General features: G+C 41.7%; 1 protein-coding gene across 7 annotated transcripts in view; it reads left to right on the top strand.

Moving 5' to 3' along the window:
* The window catches only part of MAP7D2 (MAP7 domain containing 2), a 109680-nt gene that overhangs the window by 57260 nt on the left and 25246 nt on the right, over nucleotides 1-27174 (top strand). For 3 of the 7 annotated variants that reach the window (XM_036305491.1, XM_036305498.1, XM_036305496.1), the window contains exons 5-12: nucleotides 136-300; nucleotides 2319-2429; nucleotides 5147-5269; nucleotides 8873-9003; nucleotides 13176-13309; nucleotides 13904-13936; nucleotides 21770-22038; nucleotides 22560-22692. In XM_036305491.1, coding sequence (XP_036161384.1) covers nucleotides 136-300; nucleotides 2319-2429; nucleotides 5147-5269; nucleotides 8873-9003; nucleotides 13176-13309; nucleotides 13904-13936; nucleotides 21770-22038; nucleotides 22560-22692 — 1099 coding nt within the window. The remainder of the gene's footprint in view (nucleotides 1-135; nucleotides 301-2318; nucleotides 2430-5146; nucleotides 5270-8872; nucleotides 9004-13175; nucleotides 13310-13903; nucleotides 13937-21769; nucleotides 22039-22559; nucleotides 22693-27174) is intronic. The other 4 variants (XM_036305495.1, XM_036305492.1, XM_036305499.1 and 1 more) reach the window with 4 other exon arrangements.

Here is a 27174-nt window from a genome sequence, read left to right on the forward strand (position 1 = left end):
ATATACTTCGTTTTTCTGTTTATGAGAAGTCAGCCCATTTCAGTTACTTTTTCTAGTTTCCTAAGTAGGAACTAAGTCAACCAGAAAGTGGGACTTTTCCTTTATCTCTCTTTGCTCTGATTTTTTGCTGTGTAGGTGAATCAGAAAATACTCCACCCCCTCCTCTAGGTTTAGCGGCCAGCACCCCTCCTCCGGATCCAGAGACCCCTGCTGCCTCCGAGTCCACCAATGGTATATCCGAGCATCACCATGCCATGGCATTTTGTGATGACTGTACTGATCATCATCCTCCATTACCATGTGTGTCTGAAGCACTTTTACAAATGATTTCTTAGTCTTACCCCTTAGAACATTTTTTCTAGCGATGTGAATGACATGCTCATATTTCTATGTTTCTGTCATCGCAGAGCTGTACATGCCTTACATCCTCCTGCCCTGGAGACATGTCATCATCCTTAGCTCACTAACTTCTGCTTTGAAAATCTTGTCAGTGTTTGACGTTTGTGCATTCAGATCTTTCACACACTCATTAATCATCGCTTTGGGCATTAAGTAGTATTGTGTTTCAGTCACTTCTGCTTAATCACGGAGTTCCGGGTGTTGTTAATGTGATGGATTTCTGGAGAGGTGTTGAGAGGGAGTGGCAGGGAGTTCCTCAGCACTAACACTGGGGATCCAAGCAAGGCAATCAATGGGCTCGGTTCTTGACTTCACCTCTCTGATAGGCTTTCTGCTTTCGATATAGGCTTGGAACTTCCTAGGGTCTAGGTCAAGAATAGAATTAGCAAAACTTTGCTCCCATTTAATAATGACTTTAGAAATTCAACCCATCTTTGGCTGGCAAAGAAAAAACAAGGTGAAAGGGACGCACTATTTACTAGCCATGCACAAGGTCAGTTTATAGCAGTAAGTGTAAATATCCTTGCTTTCCAACATCCCTTTTCTGAAGAATAATCTTTCTTAGTGTTACTGAGTAGCAGAGGTTTTGCTGCATGGGCTGAGGGAACTGTAGTGTGGGCCCTGGCCTTCCCTTGATAAAGAGGGGCAGGTGGACTTGATAACTACCCCTTGGGAATCGCACCCAGGGTCCCGGCCAGGGTGAGGCAAGTGTACTCAACTCGGGCACACAATATCAAGATCAAATAATATTTTAATCAAAATTAATGCAGAACAATTCATGATGAACAAAATATCGAATTCCTAAAGACCATTGTCATGCAGAACCATGTTGGAGCCTGAGGCAAAGGAGGAAATGTGTACCCCTATCTATGTACATGACTTCATGTAATTTCCAATAGTTAATTATTTTTCAGAACATTAAAGTAGTTGCCAAAATACTGAAAAATTGAAAACTCACAGAATTTTAAGATTTAAAACTCTCAGAATTGTAAGTTTTAATATTTTATTTATACCAAAACAAGAATTTATTGTAATTTGACTTCAGCATAAGTCAATGAAAAGTTTTTTTTCTTTTTCGTTTGTTAATCCTCACCAAAAGACATTTTCCATTGATTTTTAAAGAGAGTGGAAGGGAGGGGGAGAGACAGAGAGAGAAAAACATTGATTGGTTACTTTCTGGATGCACCCCAACCAGGGTTGGGGATTGAGCCTATAACTGAGGTACGTGCCCTTGACCTGAATTGAACCTGTGACCCTTCAGTGCTTAGGCTGATGCTCTATCCACTGAGCCAAACCAGCTAGGGCTTTAAAATGTTTTAAGATCATCTCTTAGTCAGAAGAAATATCAAACATGGAATTTCTCTCATTTGAAAACATGAGGAGAGGGGTAGATTTTGAAAATCTTATTGGTGAGTTTGCTTCCTTTCAAGCCAAGAAATACATCTTCCCTGTTGCCTTGGGTTCCAATATGGCTTGGCAGGGCACCATCCATACTGCTTCATTTACTGTAATGGGTTCATTTAGAAACTACTCTAAAATTAAGAACACCAAACCTGGGACCATATGTTAACATTCTAACCATAAACTATCATAACATTTGAGAAAAGGCCATTGTGACCTCTTGATAAGAGGAAGAAATCAACTGAAGCTTATTCTGCTTTAACTAGAGCTCCTTGCCTTATAAATGACTTCTCTGTCCAACCTGAGCTGTAGACAGCCTTCAAAAAAAGTCCAGTTCCTGCTCATGCACCCAGTCAGGCCATAGAACATTTTCTGGTAGATAGGAGGATGTTAGAAGCAGTGTGCTGTGTCACAGTGGCTTCGAAGGCATGTGGATTAGGATGGGAAGAATGCTGGGGTGTGTGTTTCTCAGTCTACAGTGGTGTATGTACTAATGTCTTTACTGTGTTTCTCTGTAGCATATGAGAAAATTTCCACATCAAGTATGAATTTACCAAAGCAGATGGAGCCTCCTATGAGTAAGCGGCTGTCTTCATCCTCCGCAGCAATATCTTATTCTCCAGAGCGAGGCAAGTGAACGTGGAGATCTGATATCCAGTTTTGTTTTTTCTAGTGTGTGTGTCTTAATGTCAGTCTTCGTGAGAGCCCCTCTTTTGTTCTAAAATTTTTTTTAAATATTTTTATTTACTTCGGAGAAGAAGGAAGTGAGAGGGAGGGAGAGAGGGAGGGAGGGAGGGAGAGAGAGAGGGGGGGGGAACATCAATAATGAGAGAGAATCATTGATCTGCTGCCTCCTGCACACCTCACACTGGGGATTGAGCCCGCAATCCAGGCCTGTGCCCTGACCAGGAATCAAACCTTGACCTCTTGGTTCATGGGTCAACACTCAACCACTGAGCCATGCCGGCCAGGGGAGTGAGAGCCCCTCTTATGCCTTCTGCAAACACTGCCATTATCCTAGTCTTGTGGCCTAAATGTGAGGGCCACAAAAGTGGCAACACCCTTTGCAGCCAGGTTGTGGTTGTATAGAGACAGAATTACTGCTGTCCTCCCTGCCTTAAAGAGACTGTTCCATCTTCCGCAGTGCATGCAGGGGTTATCCTCCCCCAAAATTAATTGGCCAGTGGGCAGATATGACTGTTAAAAAAAAGTAACTATCCAGCTATTGGTGTGATGTAGGTGATTAGCCAGAAATGGCAGAATTGATGAGTCAGAGGTATGTGGGAGACTCAGATGTGTTACTGCCTGTGCTTTGGGGGCCTGCCCAAACAGTTCAGAATTAATATGGAGCCTTTAAAGGGGAAAATGATGGGCGGCCCTTTTCAGTACTCTGCTTTGAGGTAGGAGATGATATGTATAGGATACGTGCCAGTGTCAGAATCTGAAGGAGATTTAAAGCTACCCGAGTTCCAATGAAGGCTCAGAGAAGTCGATAAAAGTCTGAACTGAGACCTTTCAGAGCATGCAGGTTACGGAAGGTGGGAAGCTGCCCATGCATCGAATGTGTATTTTAAAGCCTCACTAAAGAAGTGTCAGGTGCCAGTGGAGTACTTAACACGTCAAGTCATCACCAAAGGGCCAGCAGAAGGATGTTTGTGACTTTGAAGAAGCGAGTGCATCTTCCTAGTTATTTTTTGATGGCATTGGCCTTGCACCTCGAGCACAGTGGCTTGTCCTGTGTGTCAGAGACCCATAAATGTCAGTGTGGCTGGTCTCTAATGTAGTTCATGGGTAAGCACTGGAAACCTGGGATTGATTAAGAGCTGGATGAGAAAACATCTACATGCTTTTAAATCCATAATGCTATCCTATTTGTGTATTTCATATGCTTTCATGAATTCACGTGGCTACCAATTGATGTTAAATTCATATTTGCATTGATTAGTATATAAAGATTAGCAGCTAAATTATCTACTTGCTAATTATGAATTGAACATTTTAATTCCCCAACCATTTACTGGCTACTGGGTACCCAAAGAATACAAAGTACAGCGGAATCTCAGTTCTCGAACTTAATTCGTTTCGGAAGGCTGTTCAAGAAGCGATTTGTTAAAAAACGGAATCATTCTTTCCCGTTAAGAATAATGTAAATACAATTAATCTGTTCCAGATCCCCAAATGATTCCGTTTTAACCTTTCTTATATATAGTACATGTCTAACATGCTGTTTAATCTATTAATAAACACCTTTTTTCCTTAAATTTGTTGAACCACCCCCCACTGGCCTTAAATGAATCACTTTTAGCATTTGGTCCAGGGATGTCTCTGAGGGCAGCATGCAGCATCTTTGCTTGTTCACATATCACTGCTTCCAAAATGCTGTCACTGGCTAACTGCTTTTCATTTATCCAAATCAGCAACAGTATTTCTACCTCTTCCATTGCCTATGCTCATTGCTTCTTTCATACCCTTAGCAACGTTAGCATTCTTGATGGCCTCTTTATGTTTTAAAATTATGCTAATGTTGGCTTCCCTAGCAACAAAAGCATTTTCTCTTTTGTTTGTTGCCTGAGAGAAGCTTTTTGTCATGCTGATGTATCAGCATGAAAGGGTTGTCAGATCAAAAAACAGAAGTTTGGTTTGACAACCAAGACATTTTTTCTGTGAACAACTTGGTGAAAAACCAAATTGTTTGAGATGGGAGACATCTGACAAACGAGGTTTGACTGTAATGAAAAAGTTAATCCATTACCTTATACTACGTTCCAAAACCATCAGAATGATATTTAAGTCCCTGAATTTTGGATTGTGAATATTATTACTTCCATTAAAGCTGATAATCAGATGGCTATTTTTATTTTCATGCTTATTTAATTTTGCCCTTATTTATATGGAAAAAGTATGAAAGGATGCATATTTACACATGAACAAAATCAGTGTCTTATGAAATATTTCTTTACAGAGGACCTAAAACAAGTGTTTTGTAGAAGTAATCTTTTTTTCAATGTTAGATCTACTTGGTGAGTAAATGGTTTCTTGAGTCCATATTATAGAGATGGGCTAACTCTCTTAGAGTGAGTGATACAGGTAATACTGTAATGGCATATTGAATGAATTTTGGTACCCCAAGAGAATTAATGCACTCTTTCATACTCTAAATGATACATCATTTGTTTTATTTTACTATGATGAACTCTGAAGCCATCCTGTGCCAGAATATTTTTATTTTCCACTTAGTCCTACCACCCAAAAGTTAATTTGCATCATGCACTGTGCTGTTTTAAACATTTGTTTTGTTTTGTTCGAATGTTGCTTTTTACATTTTTTATTTGATTCCATTCCTCAGCTCCTGGCATGCGAGTTACTTTCCCGGAAAACTTAGGCGTTAGGCGTCTGTCCGCGCCCACACAGGCTGCTTTATCCAGGAGCAAAAGTGCAGTCCCATTCACTAAGCAGTTCAGTGGCTCAGGTAAAAGAGGCCAAGCTGGTGACACTAAGGAAAATGCCAGAAATGGTGTTGGTTAGCCTATAAGTTATTCCTGATTTTTTGTATTTTGCTTCGCTTTTACTGGCTTTGGGAAATGCCTGCCCACCAGTGTTTTGCTATTGCTATGTTTCTTTTTTTTAAGTGTCACAAAGGTAAGTAAATAATTTTGTCATTGAAGGCATGTGGATTAGGAAAAAACTCTATTTCATGAGTTAATGGGAGTTAGACTTTTTTCTAAAATATATCTTTATTGATTTCAGAGAGGAAGGGAGAGGGTGAGAGAGAAACATCAATGATGAGAGAGAAACATTAATCCACTGCCTCCTGCATGCCCTCTGTTGGGGATCAAGCCCACAACCCGGGCATGTGGCCTGACTGGTATTCGAACCGTGACCTCCTACTTCTTAAGTCAATGCTCAACCGCTGAACCACGCCAGCCAGGCTAGACTTATTTTTTTGAGGTTAGACTTTTTAATTTAAAGAGATGGTTTGGCAGAGTAGCCTTTAAACCAGTCTTTGGGGTTTATAAACTCTACCACTTATTGTTTCTTACCACTTTGGATAAGTTAACCTCTCTAAGCCTTAGTTTCCTCATCTATAAAATGGAGTTATTTTAAATTGCCATGAGGATTAAATGAGATTGGCACAGTAAGAGAGTTTAACATATGTCTAGAGCCTCATTACTCAAGCCCTGGTCCATGGACCTGCAGCATCGGTATCACCTGGGAGCTTGTTAGGAAAACAAACTCCAGGACCCACCAGACCTACATACTATAGTCTGAGAAACACTGGGCCATACCATCAAAGCCCTTCTTTGACCAAAGTGGGTCAAATCATCATGGCAATATTAATCAGGACTGGCATCTTCTGTTTGCCCATGAACCATGCTGTCTACATTAGGGTAGGTCTGGTCTTAGTTCCCAAGATAGTGTAATCAGTGAGATGACATATAAATGACATATAACTCTCTACCTAGTTCTAGCTGTTTCTGAGCAGTGCTGTTTCTGCAAAGATGATATATGAATGGCCAATAAGCACGACATATGCTCAACATAATTAGCCATTAGGGAAATGCTAATAAAAATCACAATGAGATACTACTTCACATTTTACTAGGATGGTTAAAATTCAAAGCAAAAAAGGAAAAGAAGTGTTGGTGAGGATGTGGAGAAATTGTAAGCTTTATGCATTGCTGGTGGGAATGAAAACTGTGTGGCCAAGTTCCTCAAACAGTTAAACACAGAGTTACCATATGGCCCAACAATTCCACTCTTAGGTATGTAGCCAAGGAAATTGAAAACATATGTTCATATCAAAATTTGTACACAAGTGTTCTTAGCAGCATTTTTCATTATAACCACAAAGTATAAAAAAACCAAATGTTCATCACCAGATGAATCGATAAATAAAATTGTGATATCTCCATAAAGTGGAATATTATTCACCTATAAAAAGGAATGAATTCCTGATTTATGCTACATGATGAACCTTGAAAACATGTTCAGTCAAAGAAGCCAGACACAAAATGCCACAATTGTATGTTTCCATTTATGTGAAATGTGCAGAATAGGCAAATCCAAAGAGATAGTAAATTAGTAGTTGATAGGGAATGGGGGAGTGGGGAGGGGAATGAATGCTTTATGGGTATAAGGGTTCCTTTGGGGGTGCTGAAAATGTCCTGGAATTAGACTGTAGTTATGGTTACACAACCTTGTGAATATACTAGAAACACAAAATATTAAAAAGGCGAATTTTTATGATATGTGAATTATGTCTCAAACAAATAAAAAATTCCTGGGAAGCAGGAAGTATTTCAACTTTGGGAAGAGAGATGTGTCACGAGGTCCCCAAGACTCCTCCCAGCGTTAGTGACTCTCTAGGACAGGGGTGGGGAACGTCAGCCCGTGAAATCGTTGGTTCTGGCCCTGCCAAGGCATTAGGGGTGAGTTAATGAAATGTTTGACCAAATATAGCAGGCTAATTTTTAAGTTGATAATCCATAGCCCATGAATGATGTTATAAATATCCAAATGGCCCTTGACAGAAAAAAAGTTCCCCACCCTTGGTCTAGGACAGTGATGGCGAACCTTTTGAGCTTGGCGTGTCGGCATTTTGAAAAACCCTAACTTAACTCTGGTGCCGTGTCACATATAGAAATTTTTTTGATATTTGCAACCATAGTAAAACAAAGATTTATATTTTTGATATTGATTTTATATATTTAAATGCCATTTAACAAAGAAAAATCAACCAAAAAAATGAGTTCACGTGTCAGAGGTGACACCATCATAGGTGTCATAGGTTCGCCATCACTGGTCTAGGAGGACTCATTGCTATGACTTACTCTGGGGAAGACTAGGTACGAGCTTCCAGCATCCTCTTCCAGGATAGTGGCACAGGTCACGTTCTCCCAGCAATGAGTTGTGACGTGTGAAATGTTGCCTACCAGGAAAGCACATTAGAAACTCAGTGCCTTGGGTTTTTATTGGGAGCTGGTCACATAGGTACCCCCTGGAAGACACATGCCCAGATTCCAGACTCTTAGAAGGAAAGCAGAAGTCATGGTGTTTGTACAAATAGCTTAGGTGCAGTGAGCTATGCTTTGCTTAGTGCTGAGAATGCTCCTGGAATCTGAGTTCACAGATGCTGACCAAGGCCCAACGCTGTAAGCAGTTATGTGCAAAGACAGTAGTCAGGCCTACTATGTTAACTCTTTCTACACAAGGAAGTTGATGTTTAGAGAGGTTAAGCAAACTGCCCAACATGATCCAGCTATTAGGTGACTGTTCAGTCTGTCTGGCTGCAAAGCCCAGATTTTGGACTCCTGAAATTAACTGGATTCTTTTTCCCCCCTTTTTATTGAATTCATTGGGGCGACACTGGTTAACAAAATTACACAGGCTCTTTTTTTAAAATATATTTTTATTGATTTCAAAGAAGAAGGGGGAGAGAGAGAGAGAGAGAGAGAGAGAGAGAGAGAGAGAGAGAAACATCAATGATGAGAGAGATTCATTGATCAGCTGCCTCCTGCACGCTCCCTACAGGGGATCGAGCCCACAACCTGGGCATGTGCTCTTGACCAGAATTGAACCTGGGACCCAATGAGCCAAACCAGCTAGGGCTGAACTGGACTCTTGAACTCTGACTGTGGGAGTCTTTTACCACATTGCGGACCAGTAGTTTCATTTCTAGCTTTAGCCAGTGGCCAGATAAGTTTCTATTGAATGAGTACAACGAACATTTTACATAAATGTTAAAGGCACGCTTTAAAATTAAACACCCATTGCATTTTGAAGTTATTTAGTATGTGTTCTTATAAGCTAATATCTTTTTAAAGTATGATACTTTGTACAACACTGTGTAATATGAAGTGAGAATTCTCGTGATCCGACCGCAATGATATAATCCCTTCTGTGCACATGAGAAAAAGCGTGGTGGGATTTTTAGATGGCATTGCCTGTGTGTCACGTTTTAACAAGTGTGTTATTCCCAACTCCTTGCTCACCCTACCCTTTCCATCTATGCTGTGGTCTCTCTGGCTGTTCTGCTGTAACACTCTAGTCTTTAACATCTGCCCCCCTATAGCTACCGGCAGCCCTGCTCAATATTCCTACAAGTCTTCGCCAACTCGAACCACCACAAAGAAGAAGTCCTCATCCACATCTAGCCGAGTCAAAGCTGGGAAAGGAACCCCTATAGGACCGGAGGTCTCCTGGGTATGTACACACTCACATGCTCACCCTCGGGACCCGTTGAACTGACAGTGCCATTCCTCCCTGCGCTTGACTTGGGCTTATCTGTCAATGTCCAGGGACTGCTCAAGGTTCAGATTTGGCCTAAAATTTCACCCAACCTTTGAAAAGCATTTAACTTTTTGGACCCTCCTAAATCTTAGTGCCTTGGAGCAAATTCCTAAAGACCTCATCCTCCTTCCAGCCTGCCCTCCAGAGGCTAGGAGTCAGAAAGAATGTTCTGAGTGTCCTCTCTCTGCTTCTTTAAGGGTGTCTGAATCTGGGCCAGTCTTGCCTCTACAGGCAACCGGAACTGAGGTTCTAGGCCAGCCATCATTAATCACAGTGGCCTTTAAATATTTTTTTAAATTTTTATATTTTTATTGATTTCAGAGAGGAAGGGAGAAAGAGAGAAACATTAGTGATGAGAATCATTGGTCGGCTGCCTCTTGCACGCCCCCTACTGGGGATGGAGCCCTCAACTCGGGCATGTGCCCTTGACCAGGGTCGAATCCAGGACCCTTCAGTCTGCAGACCAACGCTCTATCCACTGAGCAAAACTAGCTAGGGCTCCTTTAAATATTTTTCTTGTCATACTGACACCATCAGCAAAACACATGTTGAGCAGGAACTGCCAATTAGGTATATTTATTTAGAAATTATACATACTACACTACTTTTGTTTGTTGTCACTGTTAGTTTTATTGGGAGCTGGTCATGTAGGCACCCCCTGCCAGGCACATACTCAGATTCCAGACTCTCAGAAGGAAAGTAACAAATTATACCAAATCTTTAGCAGCTTCAAACAAATGTTTATTACCTCACTGGTTCTTTGGGTCAGAAATTGAGGGTGGCTTAGCTGGGCACTTCTAGTTCAGGGTCTCTCCTGAGGGTGTGCTCAGGATGGCGTGCAGGGCTGCAGTCATCTGAAAGCTTGGCTGGGGCTCTTCCAGGCTGGCTCAATCACATGGCTATTGGCTGGAGGCCTCAGTTCCTTACAATGGGGACCTCGCCATAGAGCCACTTGAGTGTCCAAATGACAAGGCAGTTGGCCTCTCCCAGAGCAAGAGATCTGAGAGACAGAGCGTTTATGTATCACATCTATGCATCAGCCTCAGAAGTTTCACATCATCAGTTCTGCCACATTCTGTGCATTAAAAGCAAGTCACTGAGACCAGCCCACACTCAGGAGTATGGGAATTGAGCCCCATCTGTTGAAGGGAGAACACCCAATTATGTGTGCATTTATTTTAAAACCACCACATTACTGTACTACTGGGCATTTATTTTTATAACACCACATTTTTTTAAATCCAGGGTAGCCCTAAGGTTTTCACATGAGAAGTGAATGTTTCGGACCCTTGGTTTTTATAGTAGGGTATATTTCTGTGGAGGGGGGCCTATGAATATGGGTGTGAGGACCAAATAAGGATTTGCTACAGAAAAGTGTGATGGAGAAGGGAACCACCCTTGCAGAGCACCCACTGTGGGCCAGGCACCGAGGCACATGCCTCTAGCCTCCTGTAGAGGGAGACCATGGGGAAGATATAGAGGGGTGGGTAGGGTCACAGGGTCCACAGCTCACTGTCTTTTTATAAATTTACTAGAGGCCTGGTGTATGAAAATTCATGCACTGGAGGGGGGGTGTCCCTCAGCCTGGCCTGCCCCCTCTCACAATCCAGGAGCCCTCAGGGGCAGGAGGTGATCAGGGGAAGGCGACGCCCCATCACACCTCTACTGCTGCTGCTGCCAACAGCGCAAGCCTTGGCCGGCCCTGGTTACCTGAGCCTCTGGCAGCCCTGGGCGGCTGGGCAGCCACCATCCAAGGCTTGCCTGCACCTTGGGCCGGCCCTGGATGGTTGGGCAGCTGCCATCTGAGGCTTGCCTGTGCCTCAGGCTGGCCCTGGGAGGCTGGGGGCTGAGGGGACTAGGGGACTCCAGAGGCAGGCACGCAGAGCGGCCAGGCCCACCTGGGTTGGCCTTGCCATACGCCTGCCACCCTGGTGGGGCTGAGGGGACTGGGTGCTGCCATCTGTGGCTATAGGCACCACCATCTTTGAGGGCGTGGCAGTCAGCATATTCCCTCCTTATTGACTGTGGGCACCACCATCTTTGTGATGGTGTGAGAGTTAATTAGCATATTCCCTCTTTATTAGATAGGACTAGAGGCCTGGTGCATGAAATCTGTACATGGGTAGTGTCCCTAGGCCTGGCCAGCGATCAGGGCCGATTGGGGCCTTCCGGCTGCTAGCCGGGGCCTCCCTTCATTTTGTGCTGCCCCCTGGTGGTCAGTGCACATCATAGATAGCGATCAAACTCCCAGTCTCCTGGTCAAACTCCTGAGGGGACACTTTGCATATTAGCTTTTATATATACAGATTTTTATTGTGGAAACTATTACATATGTCCCTTTTTTAAAATCCCATTCACCTCCTCTACCCTGGACCTGCCCCACCCCCAAGGTCTTCACCACACTATTGTCTATGTCCATGGGTTATGCATATCCTATATAATATCCTAGATAATAAAAGGCTAATATGTAAATCAACCAAACAACAGAACAACTGGTTGCTATGATGCACACCGACTACCAGGGAGCAGACGCTTAATGCACGATCTGTCCCCTGGTGGTCAGTGCGCTCCCACAGGGGGAGCGCCACTTAGCCAGAAGCTGGGCTCACGGCCTAAGTTGGCAGTCAGACATCCCCCAAGGGCTCCCGGACTGCGAGAGGGCGCAGGCTGGGCTGAGGGACCCTCCCCGAGTGCACGAATTTCATGCACTGGGCCTCTAGTATCCATATAAGTTCCTTGGTTAATCTCTATCCACCCACCTTCCTTCTGAGATTCGTCAATCTCTTCCATGTGTCTGTGTCTCTGGATCTATTTTGCTCATTAGATTCCACATATGAGTGAGATCATGTGATATTTGTCTTTCTCTGACTGACTTACTTCACTTAGCATAGTACTCTCCAGGTCTCTCCATGCTGTCTCAAAGGATAAGAGATCCTTCTTTTTTACAGCTGCATAGTATTCCATGGTGTAAGTGTACCACAGTTTGTGGGAGCCTGCCAGCTCTTTGGCACCATTGCATTTTTTACCAGTCTCTGTGCGGTCTCCACTTTCCATCCTTGGTTTTGAGAGTTCTCTCCAGCTATTCTTTAGTTGGTTATTCAAGGTGGTTTTTCTATATTTTAGTTGTAATTTCAGTTTGGTTCTGGAAGAATGTCATTGTAGCTTTCACTTAAACCACCGCCCCCCACCCTTTAAAATATATTTTTATTAATTTCAGAGAGGAAGGGAGAGGGAGAGAGAGAAACATCAATGATGAGAGAGAATCATTGATTGGCTGCCTCTTTCATGCCCCCTACTGGGGATGGAGCCCAAAACCTGGCATATGCCCTTGACCAGAATCGAAACCAAGACCTTTCAGTCCAGAGGCTGATGCTCTATCCATTGAGCCACACCAGCTAGGGCTGCCCCCCTTTTTAAAAATTCCTCACCTGAGGACATGCAGAGAGAGAGAGAGAGAGAGAGAGAGAGATAGGAAATAGAAACATTGATTGTTTGCTTCCTGTCCGTGCTCTGACCGGGGATCAAACCCACAACCTTTTGGTGTATTAGAAGACACTCCAACCAACTAAGTCACCTGGCCAGGGTCACAATTCACCATTTTGTGTTATAATCACACCTGAAACTTTTCCTAATGATTGTAGATCTTTATATACAGGAGTGGGCAAAAGTAGGTTTACAATTCTGAGTATGTAAAACAGTATATTTTATTATGTATTTATTAATTATTATATTTATTTGTATTATTTGTTTTATTATTATTATTACTTTATATCCCTACTTATGATTTATCTTTTAGGTAATGATGGCTGGTAATTTCACCTACTTTTAACCTACTTTGTCCTGTATCCAGGACCATCATATGGTTCTGTTAACTCTTCTCAAGAAAACAAGGAGAAAGAAATCTTTGCATTTTGAGGCTGAATTTATTTTTGACTAAATCACCTAACTATAATGAGCTCATGGTGCTTCTTTGCAAATACTCCCATTGTGTCCTTCTGAAAGGAAGTTGTGCATCGCTTCCATCTGGGGTATTTTTAGAAACTGCAGTTGTGGGTCATGGCTGTCCTATTCTATGTCCCCTACAGATGGAGATGGAGAAGATGAAGAGGGATTCACAAGCAACACCTTCTTTGTCAAACACGAGCGTTGGGTCCCCTGTGAAAAGATACAATTCTCCTGTAGACTCTTCTAACAGATCACCTTCTCCCGGGTCATGCAGGTAATCATCTTTCCCCTTTGTCACAGTCAGAAGGTTAAACCAGTTGGGTGAGGCTCTGTGCAGTGCAGGATGTGTATCCTTCTCCCCACAAGGCATAGAAGGCCCTAAGAGGTGAGCAGGAGGAATGCTGAACTGTGACTTACCTCCTTCACTCTTTGAGTATCTTCTGGAGAAATGATGGGCTCTTTTTTTAATATACTTTTATTGATTTCAGAGAGCAATGGAGAGGGAAAGAGATGATGGATGGATGGATAGATAGATAGATAGATAGATAGATAGATAGATAGATAGATAGGAGCATCAATGATGTGAGAGAATCATTTATTGGCTGCCTCCTGCAAGCCCCACATGGGGGATCGAGCCCACAACCCAGGCAGGTGACCTTGGCCAGAATCAAGCCCGGGACCTTTCAGTCCGTAGGCCGGTGCTCTATCCATTGAGCCAAACCAGCTGGGGTGGGAAACAATGGGCTAAGGGGTCTTGTTGCTTGGTAGAGATATGGGACTCTTAGTTACCAAGATGAGCCATTCAGCATTTTCTCTTTAGGCCCATTAATTCCATTCTGCTTTTCTAGCATTTTCCTTTCTCTTTCAGCTGCATCTGGAGTGAAGTGGTTACATTTCGCTCGTGAGTCTTTCATTAAAAGACGCAATAACAACTTATCAGCCACCGTTAGTAGTATGGTTATTTCTAACAAAGCCGTTATATGTGTTTTTTTAAAAAGTTGGGTAAATTCACCATGAAACTATGTAAATGAAAAACAAATTTACATTGTATGACTTTGTATTAAGTCATTAAAATATTTTACTGATAGTAATTGATAAGAATGACTCAGTAACTCAGTCCAGCAGTAGAATGGAAACATCTTCAGTGGTACTGAGAAATATGATTTTAATTTGGGAAAATAGGAAATCCTTTATATAGAAAGAATCATATAAAACTTATTTTTAAAAAGTATATTTATTGATTTCAGAGAGGAAGGGGGAAGGAGAGAAAGATAGAAACATCAATGATGAGAGAGAATCATTGATCGGCTGCCTCTTGCACACCCCCTACTGGGGATTGAGCCCGCAACCCAGGCATGTACTCTTGGCCGGAATCGAACCCAGGACCCTTCAGCCCACAGACTGATGCTCTATCCACTGAGCCAAGCTGGCTAGGGCTAAACTCATTTTTAATGCATCAGTTTGGCTCAAAGAACATAAGCTAAAACACAAATTTAATGAACACTTGGGAATTACTTAAAAATATTTCAAGGTGACAGGAGCTCTTATTTCTAATATGTTACTTTCTAACAGAGACTTTTTCACTATTATTATTTTGCTATGTTTTTATAGACTTCTAATTCCTGCTATTGTTGTATCCATCTTCCACAAGGAAAAGCCTTCTATAGCTCATTGCTAAATTCATAGCATCTTGGTTTGTTAATTTTTTAAGTCCATTGCATCCTTTCTGTTCTTTTATTGCCTGCCTTTGGTTATGATATTTTGCTCTCTTGCAAACTACATCCAATAGGTGGGCTGTAAGGTCCCCATTTGTCTTATTTCCGAGTCTTCCTTTCATATGTCAGAACTCTGGTGATAGTTTGGGACATTGACATTAGCAAAGAGAAAAGCCTGCTCACACTGAGGTTTTTCCAGATTTCCCCTGCCCTTTCTAGAATATTGACTCACGGTTCCTACATGGATAGTAGTTGACAAGTTTCATCATCATCATTGTAAATTTCACTAACGTGAACAAGGGATGTTGCCCTCTCTCTAGAGAGAGAATTCAGTTTATGGAAGCAAACTCTCCGTAGGCTCTGTGTTATTTCTTTTTTTATACTATATGGGTAGCCTTGTTTTAATAGGGTGAAATTGAAGACAACATAAATATTCTCAATAGAGAATTGCTAAATAAATTATGACGCATCCAAACAATGGAGTACTATACAGCCACAAAAAATTATGAAGAACAATATGTAATTACATGGAAAGATGATCAGGATATTGTGAGAAATGGTATGTGGAACATGGTTCCATTTTTATCAAGTACATATTTTCTATATTGATTAATATTTCCTTAAGATGGATTTTTAGACATAGGATTAATAAATTATTTTTAAAAGATCCATAGATATTTAATATACATATACCTAACCACATTGGTGAATGTATATAAGTGTACGCAATCAGTGGTTCTTGGACAGTGAGGTTTTTATCCTCCCCCTCTCTTTTTTGTCTTTCTGTTTTCAAAATTATCTACAAAAATCAGATATTACTTTTGTATTATGAAAAAGGGAGGGGTATTTTTCTTACCTGTTTTACAAAAGAAGTATAAAGCTATGTTAAGGCTGATAAGAACAGGACTTGGCCTAAACGCAGAATCTTGGCAGGTGATGTTCTGGGAACCTGGCTCTCCAAGCCCCATTGAAGGTAGGGGTGCACTGCCACAATAGATATGACTCTGTCCTGTGGTCAGCAGCGAGCTGCACCATTTCTCTTCCTCCCCTGGACCCAGTGGGGATGTCAGGTGCCACAGTAGGGGTCCGCCTCCCTGTCTCTGAATGCTTGTCTGCATTTCAGTTTTTTGTGCTATTGCTTTGAAGTTGAAAATCTTGAAGGTTGTGTTTCAGGAACGATTTTCTATTTTATTTTTTATTGAGATATAATTGACTAAAATAAAACAAGCAAACAAACAAAACAAAACAAAAAAACCAAGAAAACTATAATTGAGTATACAGCAGTGGAAAAGAATGGATGGAAGCTGCCTACAACCAGTGGGTGGATCTCAGGAACATAGTGTCAAACAGAAAAAAGGAAGTTGTAGAAGAATTTGAATAGATCGAGTTCTCAAATTACAAAACTAAGCACTGTTATTTTAAGAATATAAATGTGGAGAACCAAGATGGCGGCATAGGTTAACGCCGGAGTTTGCTGCTCTGAACAACTACTTCAAAAGTGAAACCAAAAAACGGAAGGGACATCACCCAGAACCACAGGAACGCTGGCTGAGTGGAAGTCCTACAACTAGGAGGAAAGAGAAACGCATACAGACACTCAGAGGAAGCGCAGTGCTGAAGTCAAATTCTGAGGTGCGGAGTGCGCGGAGCGGGCTGGCGGCGGAGGGCGCGGTTGGCGTTTTCAATCGGGAGGGAGTCGCAGACTCTGAGCTCCAGATCCGGGCGAGTCTTTAGGGACCCAGACTCAAACGGGAGAAGCGGGACTGTCTGGCTTCGGTCAGAGTGAGTGCAGCTTTCTCTCTGAGCTTTGCAGCGGGTGCTGGGACTCAGAGAGGCAGAGCCCCTGGGGACAGGACTGAGAGCCGCCATAACTGCTCTCTCCGGCCCACCCTGTTGATCCTGTGCGACCCGCCCCGCCCAAGCCCTGCACACAGGCATTTGCTGGATAGCCTCAGGCAAACGCCAGATTAGCACCTCCCTAGAGGACAGAAGTTCTCTCACTGCTGACACAGCTGATTCTCATAGCCACTTGGCCTGGAGGTCAAACCCTCCCTGGAATTAACTACAACAATCAAGATTTAACTATAAGACTGCGAACAAAGACCACTAGGGGGTGCACCAAGGAAGCATAACAAAATGCGGAGACAAAGAAACAGGACAAAATTGTCAATGGAAGATATAGAGTTCAGAACCACACTTTTAAGGTCTCTCAAGAACTGTTTAGAAGCCGCCGATAAACTTAATGAGATCTACAAGAAAACTAATAAGACCCTCGATCTTATATTGGGGAACCAACTAGAAATTAAGCACACACGGACTGAAATAACGAATATTATACAGACTCCCGACAGCAGACCAGAGGAGCGCAAGAATCAAGTCAATGATTTGAAATGCGAGGAAGCAAAAAACACCCAACCGGAAAAGCAAAATGAAAAAAGAATCCAAAAATGCGAGGATAGTGTAAGGAGCCTCTGGGACAGCTTCAAGCGTACCAACATCAGAATTATAGGGGTGCCAGAAGATGAGAGAGAGCAAGATATTGAAAACCTATTTGAAGAAATAATGACAGAAAACTTCCCCCACCTGGTGAAAGAAATGGACTTACAGGTCCAAGAAGCGCGGAGAACCCCAAACAAAAGGAATCCAAAGAGGACCACACCAAGACACATCATAATTAAAATGCCAAGAGCAAAAGATAAAGAGAGAATCTTAAAAACAGCAAGAGAAAGAAACTCAGTTACCTACAAGGGAATACCCATACGACTCTCAGCTGATTTCTCAACAGAAACTTTGCAGGCCAGAAGGGAGTGGCAAGAAATATTCAAAGTGATGAATACCAAGAACCTACAACCAAGATTACTTTATCCAGCAAAGCTATCATTCAGAATTGAAGGTCAGATAAAGAGCTTCACAGATAAGGAAAAGCTAAAGGAGTTCATCACCACCAAACCAGGATTATATGAAATGCTGAAAGGTATCCTTTAAGAAGAGGAAGAGGAAGAAAAAGGTAAAGATACAAATTATGAACAACAAATATGCATCTATCAACAAGTGAATCTAAGAATCAAGTGAATAAATAATCTGATGAACAGAAAAAAAAATAAAAAAAATAAAAAAATTAAAAAAAAAAAAGAATATAAATGTGGTAAAATGAGTTTTAGTAAAAGAAAATGGCAAACATAAAATGCAAAGTGATGTTGGCCTCTGAGTGAGGAGGGGAAAGCTATCAGGGAGGGGCACACAGGAGATTCCGGCATAATTACAATGTCTTTTTTTTTTTTTTTTTTTGGTTAATCCTCACACTAGGATATTTTCTCCCATTGATTTTTAGAGAGAGAGAGAGAAGGGAGGGGGAGAGACAGAGAGAGGAAAACATTGATGTGAGAGAGGCACATCAATTGGTTGCCTCCCGCACGTACTCCAACTGGGGCCGGGGATTGAACCTGTCACCAAGGTATGTGCCCTTGACCTGAATTGAACCTGCAACCCTTCAGTCTGTGGGCCAATTCTCTAACCACTGAGCAACCGGCTAGGGCTGCAATATCCTTGTTTTGAACTAGTTTGTGGATGTATGGGCATTTGTTATATCACTCTTTACACCTTTTGTATTTTACAAATAGTCTTTTGCATACGCAATATTGAAGAAAGTCAATAAAAGAGAAGCACTTGATTTTTAAAATGGTGTCACACACAAAATAAACTCCAACTGAAGTGGTGTTTTCAAACTCTCCTCTGTGCAGACCAAGTGTGTGATCTGTAAAGCACACTGGATATGGGCGTGGCTTTGGGCTTAGTTCCCTTGAACTCCCATCCAACACAGATGAGCTATGTGAAGAATGGCTCTGATAGCACATTATTCCCCTTCCAGATTTCAGATAAGCTAAGCCACTTGTGGGTGGCTGTACATATTAATGGTATTGCTCTTTTCAGCGTTCAAGTTTATTTATTTATTTATTTAATATTTTTATTGATTTCAGAGAGTAAGGGAAAGGGAGAGAAAGAAACATCAATGATGAAAGAGGACCATTGAGTGGCTGCCTCCTGCACAAACCCCCACTGGGGATTGAGCCCACAACCCAGGCATGTGCCCTTGGCTGGAATCGAAACCGGGACCCTTCAGGCCGCAGGCCGATACTCCATCCACTGAACCAAACTGGCTAGGGCTCAAGTTTATTTTTATTGTTCCCATTATCGGGTACTTGCATGGGCTTTAGAAAACTAGCTTCAGCAACACTCTCAAAGATGTGGCTGAGCATAGCTTTCTTCTTGTAACCTAGAGAGAGGAAATTGAGTATGGCCCAGTGGATCGCCCCAACTTCTGTAGGTGTGCCCGTCCTCTCAATTCTAACGTGTAAAATATTCTTCAGTGGTTTCAGGCTCTTAGAAGTATATTCTGTTCCTTTGGTCATTATGATGGGGAATGTTTCTGTTCATTGCTGCTGTGAGAAACTATCAAAATTTAGTGGAATAAAACAAATAATCTGTTATTAATTCTCACAGCTCTTTGACTTAGGCTAACCAGAAGGTCTCTCTTTGGGTCATCTATCTGTGTGGGTTCTCTGTGGGTTGATTTTGGCTCACTGGGCAGTTTTCACTTGGAATCTTCCACACAGTTACACTCCAGTGTCAGCTGAGTTAACCTAGGGCTCAACTGAGCTGGAGGTCCAAGGTGGGCCATTCACCTGGCTGGCAGTTGATGCTGGCTTTGGCTGGAGCTCAGCAGGGGCTGTCAACCAGAATAGAATGCCCATATGTAGCCTCTCCATATGACTTGGGCATCTTACAGTATGGCAACTGAGTTCTAGGAGGGAGTATCCCCAAGAGTGGGTGTCTCCCAGGACAGGGAGTGGAAGCTGCCAGGCTATTTAAGGACTATGCCCTGAATTGGAACAGCATTACTTCTCTGCTGTATTTTATTGTTCAAAACAGTCAGGCCAACCCAGGTTCAGTGGGATGTCGATAAAAACTCAAAATATCATGTGGGATGGGAGGAGCTATTATTATGGCCAGCTTTAGAAAATAGTCTGCTAAATAATCACCATCAGAGATAGCTCATATCTGAGATCAGTTTTGTATTAGGAACCTAGCCTAGGTTAATTTCACTTTCTCATGCATTGGAAATAAAACATTTTGTTTGTCCATGTGAGGAAAAAAATTAAGACCAAGTTGTCTGAATGGCTCCCATTAAGTACCTCCCACTCAGAATCACAGCCTCACGGAAGGCTCTTGGAGCCAGCCTTTTCCTTTGGAGGTCGAGGACATTGAATCGATTATTAGCGGGCACCATTTCCATAGGCTGCTCTGGAAGATGTGTGGCATGGTCATCCCTGACTACAGGTGAGTGTCTTCAGTAGGTCTGGGCTCCCTGCACTGGCAATTTCACTGTTGTTTTTTCTTTCTTTCTTTCTTTCTTTCTTTCTTTCTTTCTTTCTTTCTTTCTTTCTTTCTTTCTTTCTTTCTATTTCTTTCTTGTCTTTCCTTTTCTTTTTCCCTTACTTTTCTTCTTTCGTCTTCTTTTTCCTTCTTTCTTTCTTCTTTTTCTTTCCCTTTCTTTTCTTCTTCTTCTTTCTTTTTCCTTTCTTATCTCCTCTTTCTTTTTCTTTTCGTTTTCTTTCTTCTTTCGTCTTCTTTTTCTACTTTTTTCTTTCTATTCTATTTTTTCCTTTCTTTCTTTCTTCTTTTTCTTTTTCCTTTCTTCTTATTCTTATTCTTTCTTTATTCTTTTTTTCTTTTCGTCTTTCTTGTTTTTTTCTTTCTTGCTAAGATTTCTTATCTTTTTTTTTATTTTCTTCGTTTTCTTTTTTTTTCTTATCTTTTTTTTTTTTTTTTTTTTATTTTTTTTTTTTTTTCTTTTTTTTTCTTTTTTATTTTGTTGGTTTTTTGTTTTTTTTTTTTCTTTTTTTTTTTTTGTTTTTTCTTTTTTTTTTTTTTTTTTTCTATTTTCTTTTTCGTTTTTCTTTCTTTCTTTCTATTTATTGATTTTAGAGAGGAAGGGAGTGGGAGAGAAAGATAGAAAAATCAGTGATGAGAGAGAATCATTGATCAGCTGCCTCCTGCACTGGGGATCAAGCCTGCAACCCAGGCATGTGTCAGAAATTGAACTGTGACCTCTTGGTTCATAGGTCAATGCTCAACCAGAGGCATGCTGGCCGGGCTTCATTGTTTCCTACCTACTCATTGGGTCCTCCTGGTGATCAAATAGATCCTTATTAAATAGATGAAGCACTTAAAAATAAAACTCTATGAAAGCACAGTAAGTTCCCATGATGAATTTGTGTTTAATTTCTTTAATCAGCCAAGATACTTATTTCTAGGAAATTGGCAGGGGGATGAAATTACCAAACTTCGTGTGAGCAAAAGAACCTTGAAGACATTATGCTGAGCGAAATAAGCCAGATCAAAAGAATCATTCCTGCATGATTTCATTTCTGTGAGCTACCTGGAATAGTCAAATTTCTAGAGACAGAATGCAGAAGGGAGGAGTTTGCCAGGGGCTGGGGAGAGAGGAATGGGAAGTTAGTGTTTAATGGGAACAGAGTTCTGTGGGTGGATGGTGGTGGTGGTTTGCACCACAGTGTGAATGTACTTAATGTCACTGAATTGTATACTTACAAATGGTTAAGGTGGCAAATTTTGTGTTACATGTATTTTGCTACAATGTCTATTGCCATAGTCTAATATGCCAGATCCAGCTCTGGTGTCCATCTAAAAGAGGTGGTGGAAGAAAGCCTAACACTCCATCATTACATTGTCATCAAAGTTAAGTGATGTTAGGACATGGTGTCAACAACGTGGCTTCCAAAAATATTGTCACCTCCACCTGGGACATCTTATAGATAGTATATGTTCCTGTTAGGGTAATAGTGCGACAGGGACTTTTGAGTTTGTGCTAGTGAGCCTTACATTTGTTCTTCTTAGAAGATGAAATTGTTCAACTTTAGGGAACCAGCTGTTTTAGGATTGGAGAGTTCTGTAGTCAGGCACAGTAATTACCTTCTGGCATGGTTTTGGTCTTCCAGAGCTACTGCCAAAGGATTCCCACTGTCTCCAAAGAATGTGAAGGTGCCATATCCGGAGTCTCCTGTGCAGAACCGCTTAGCCACCTTTTCCGGCCAGGAAACACCCAAGAAGAAAGCAGACAAAGAGAAGAGCAACAAGGAACGGGAAGGGGCCCTGGCTCAGCAGGCAGCTGGCTCACTCAGGGTGGAAGCCTCAGAGAAGCGCCTGGTGGAGAAGCATGCCTCCGAGAAGAACGTGGCTGCAGGAGGGAAGGCCGAGAGCAGCGCAGGTGGGCCCTCCTTGCCCATGCCACTCCAGCCTTGGCTTTTCCAGCCTGTTTGTCCTTTGACCTGGTCCACGATCCACATGGGAGTCTCGTGTTTGGGGGAGAGAGGGAAAAGAGGGCCATCATATAGAAAACTGCACGTCATGTGCTCTCGAGGCTTGCACGTTGCCCCTCAGTCCTGTCCCCTGCTGCATCGGGCCAGCATCAGCACATCCCACAGAGAGGCTCTTCCTTTAGTCCTATAAGCTGCTGTGAAGGATGCAACGAGTTCACCCAGATGGGCGCAGGGATGGTGGCTGCTGTGGGACCTGCTAGTGACCTTATCTCTCCTCCTAGCCTTTCCACTGCTCTCCACTGTGAAATATATTCCAGTCATAGCCGCCCATTGCAGCATCTCTGCTCAGTGGCTAATTGTGCCAGTCCTGCGGCATTTCCCATCCCCCACTGGGTAGGATCTTCCCTTTCAAGTGGCAGCTGCTAAGTGAGTGTGATCAATTTCATTTCCCTTGATCCCTCTGGTGCAGCCTCAGGGAAGCCTATTGCAGGTACCACCAATGCAGGAGAGGCCGCAAAGATCCTGGCAGAAAAGAGACGCCAGGCCCGGCTGCAGAAGGAACAGAAGGAACAGGAGAGGCTGGAAAAGATGGAGCAAGACAGGTATGGGGGTACTCAGGGTTTTTTTTTTTATTTCTCTTTATTGCTGAAAGTATTACAGATGTCCCCACTTTTTCTCCATTGACCCCCTCCACCCCACACCCACCCCCTCCCCAGGCCTTCACAACCCTATTGTCTGTGTCCATGGGTTATGCATATATGCATACAAGTTCTTTGGTTAATCTTTCCCCACCCACCCACCTCTGCCTTCCCTCTGAGATTTATCAGTCTGTTCCATGCTTCTATGTCTCTGGATTTATTTTGTTCATCAGTTTATTTTTTTCATTAGATTTCACATATGAGTGAGATCATGTGATACTTGTCTTTCTCTGACTGACTTATATATATATATATATTTCTTTATTGATTTCAGAGAGGAAGGGAGAAGGAGAGAGAGAGAGAAACATCAATGATGAGAGAGAATCATTGATTGGCTGCCTCCTACACACCTTCTACTGGGGATCGAGCCCACAACCCAGGCATGTGCCCTTGGCCATAATCGAACCTGGGACCCTTCAGTCCAAAGGCTGATGCTCTATCCACTGAGCCAAGCTGGCTAGGGCTGACTTGACTTATTTCACTTAGCATGATACTCTCCAGGTCTCTCCATGCTCTCTCAAAGGGTAAGAGATCCTTCTTTTTTATTGCTGCATAATATTCCATGATGTATATGTACCACAGCTTTTTAGTCACTCGTCTATTGATGGGCACTTGGGCTGTTTCCAGATCTTAGCTATTATAATTTGTGCTGCTATGAACATAGGGGTGCATATATTCTTTCTGATTGGATTTAGGATTTTTAGGATATACTCCTAGAAATGGGATCACTGGGTCAAATTGTAGTTCCATATTTAACTTTTTGAGGAAACTCCATTCTGTTTTCCATAATGGCTGTACCAGTCTGCATTCCCACTAGCAGTGTACTAGGTTCCCTTTTCTCCACATTGTCGCCAGAACTTGGCATTTGTTGATTTGTTAATGATAGCCATTCTGACGTGTCTGTGTGCATTTCTCTGATGATTAGTGACTTTGAGCACTTTTTCATATGTCTCTTGGCCATCTGTATGTCCCCTTGGGAGAAGTGTCTATTTAGGTCCTTTGCCCATTTTTTAATTGGATTGTCTTCTTTTTTTTTTTTATTGCTTAAAGTATTACAAAGAGTATTACATATGTCTCCTTTTTTTCCCCCGCCCTTGACAATCCCCTGGCCTCCCCTACCCCCCAGTGTCTTATGTCCATTGGTTATGCTTATATGCATGCATACAAGTCCTTTGGTTGATCTCTTACCCACCCCCCTCCTGCCCTCCCACCCTCCCCGGCCTTCCTGCTGTAGTTTGACAGACTGTTCGAGGCAGCTCTGCCTCTGTATCTATTTTTGTTCATAAGTTTATAATGGTCTTTATTATCCAGAAATGAGTGAGATCATGTGGTATTTTTCCTTCATTGACTGGCTTATTTCACTTAGCATAATGCTCTCCAGTTCCATCCATGCCGTTGCAAATGGTAAGAGTTCTTTCTTTTTTACAGCAGCATAGTATTCCATCGTGTAGATGTATCACAGTTTTCTAATCCATTCATCTACAGATGGGCACTTAGGCTGTTTCCAGATCTTAGCTATGGTGAATTGTGCTGCTATGAACATAGGGGTGCATATATCCTTTCTGATTGGTGTTTCTGGTTTCCTGGTATATATTCCAAGAAGTGGGATCACAGGGTCAAATGGGAGTTCCATTTGTAGTTTTTTGAGGAAACTCCATACTGTCTTCCATAGTGGCTGCACCAGTCTGCATTCCCACCAACAGTGCACAAGTGTTCCTTTTTCTCCACATCCTCTCCAACACTTGTCGTTTGTTGATTTGTTGATGATAGCCAGTCTGACAGGTGTGAGATGGTACCTCATTGTTGTTTTGATTTGCATCTCTCGGATTAGTGACTTTGAGCATGTTTTCATATGTCTCTTGGCTTTCTGACGGTCCTCTTTTGAAAGGTGTATATTTAGATCCTTGGCCCATTTTTTGATTGGATTGTTTATCTTCCTTTTGTTAAGTTGTATGAGTTCCCTATAAATTTTGGAGATTAGGCCCTTATCAGATATGACATTGGCAAATATGTTTTCCCACACAGTGGGTTTTCTTGTTGTTTTGTTGATAGTTTCTTTTGCTGTGCAGAAGCTTTTTATTTTGATGTAGTCCCATTTGTGTATTTTCTCTTTAGTTTCCAATGCCCTAGGAGCTGTATCGGTGAAGAAATTGCTTCGGTATATGTTTGAGATTTTGTTGCCTTTGGATTCTTCTAGTATTTGTATGGTTTCCCGTCGTATATTTAAGTCCTTTATCCATTTTGAGTTTATTTTTGTGTATGGTGTAAGTTGGTGGTCTAGTTTCATTTTCTTGCATGTATCTGTCCAATTTTCCCAACACCATTTATTGAAGAGACTATCTTGACTCCATTGTATGTTCTTGCCTCCTTTGTCAAATCTTAATTGAGCGTATTGGTTGGGGCTGATTTCTGGGCTCTCTATTCTATTCCATTGATCTATATGTCTGTTCTTATGCCAGTACCAGGCAGTTTTGAGAACAGTGGCTTTGTAATACAGCTTGATATCTGGTATTGAGGTCCCACCTACTTTGTTCTTTCTCAGGATTGCTGCAGCTATTCGGGGTCGTTTTTTATTCCAGATGAATTTTTGGAGAGTACGTTGTAGGTCTGTGAAATATGCCATTGGTATTTTAATGGGAAGTGCGTTAAATTTATAGATTGCTTTGGGCAGTATGGACATTTTAATGATGTTGATTCTACCAATCCAAGAACATGGTATGTTCTTCCATTTCTTTATGTCTTCCTCTATCTCTTTTTTCAACGTCCTGTAGTTTTCTGAGAAGAGGTCTTTTACCTCTTTAGTTAAGTTTATTCCTAGGTAGCTTAATCTTTTTGGTGCGATGGTAAATGGGATTGCTTTTTTAGTCTCTCTGCACATTCACTATTGGTGTATAGAAATGCCATAGATTTCTTGGCGTTAATTTTGTATCCTGCTACATTGCCAAATTCTTTTATTAAGTCTAATAGTTTATTGATGGAGTCTTTAGGGTTTTTTAAGTATAATATCATGTCATCTGCAAATAAGGACAGTTTTACTTCTTCTTTTCCAATTTGGATGCCTTTTATTTCTTCTTCTTGTCTAATTGCAATGGCTAATACTTCCAGTACTATGTTGAACAGGAGTGGTGAGAGTGGGCATCCCTGTCTTGTTCCTGTTCTTAGGGCAAATGGTGTTAGTTTTTGTCCATTGAGTATGATGTTGGCTGTGGGTTTGTCATATATGGCTTTTATTATGTTGAGGTATGATCCTTGAATTCCCACCTTGCTGAGAGTTTTTATCAAAAATGGGTGTTGAATTTTGTCAAATGCTTTTTCTGCATCAATTGATATGACTATGGGGTTTTTTTCTTTCAATTTGTTTATGTGATGTATCACATTTATTGATTTGCGGATATTGTACCATCCTTGCATCCCTGGGATAAATCCTACTTGGTTGTGGTGTATGATCTTTCTGATGTACTGCTGGATCTGATTTGCTAAGATTTTGTTGAGGATTTTGGCATCTATGTTCATGAGGGATATTGGCCTGTAATTCTCTTTCATTGTGTTGTCTTTACCTGGCTTTGGTATTAGGGTGATGCTGGCTTCATAGAATGAGCTTGGAAGTGTTCCTTCCTCTTGAATTTTTTGTAGTAGTCTGAGGAGGATAGGTTTTAGTTCTTCCTTGAATGTTTGGTAAAACTCCCCTGTGAAGCCGTCTGGTCCTGGGCTTTTGTTTGATGGAAGCTTTTTGATGACTGCTTCAATTTCTTCCATAGTTATTGGTCTGTTGAGATTTTTAGATTCTTCCTGATTGAGTTTTGGAATGTTGTATTTTTCTAGGAATTTGTCCATTTCCTCCATGTTGTCTAGTTTGTTGGAGTAGAGCTGTCCATAGTATTTTTTAACAATCATTTGTATTTCTGTGGGGTCTGTTGTTATTTCGCCTCTATCGTTTCTGATTTTGTTTATTTGGGTCCTTTCTCTTTGCTTCTTGGTGAGCCTGGCTAGAGGTCTGTCAATCTTGTTTATCCTTTCAAAGAACCAGCTCTTTGTTTCATTGATTTTCTGTATTGTTTTTTTGGTCTCTATGTCATTTATTTCTGCTCTAATCTTTATTATCTCCTTCCTTCTGCTCACTCTGGGCTTTTCTTGTTGCTCTCTTTCTAATTCTTTGAGCTGTAGATTTAGATGATTTACTACCATTTTTTCTTGTTTGTTGAGATAGGCCTGTAGAGCTATAAACTTCCCTCTCAGGACTGCTTTCATTGCATCCCAAAGGTTTTGGATTGTTGTGTTTTCATTGTCATTGGTTTCCAGGATGTTTTTAATTTCTTCTTTGATCTCATCGGTAACCCAATCAATATTTAATAACGTGCTATTCAGCTTCCAAGTGTTTGAGTATTT

This window comes from Myotis myotis, unplaced genomic scaffold (assembly GCF_014108235.1).
Source record: "Myotis myotis isolate mMyoMyo1 unplaced genomic scaffold, mMyoMyo1.p scaffold_m19_p_4, whole genome shotgun sequence".
Lineage (NCBI taxonomy): Eukaryota > Metazoa > Chordata > Mammalia > Chiroptera > Vespertilionidae > Myotis > Myotis myotis.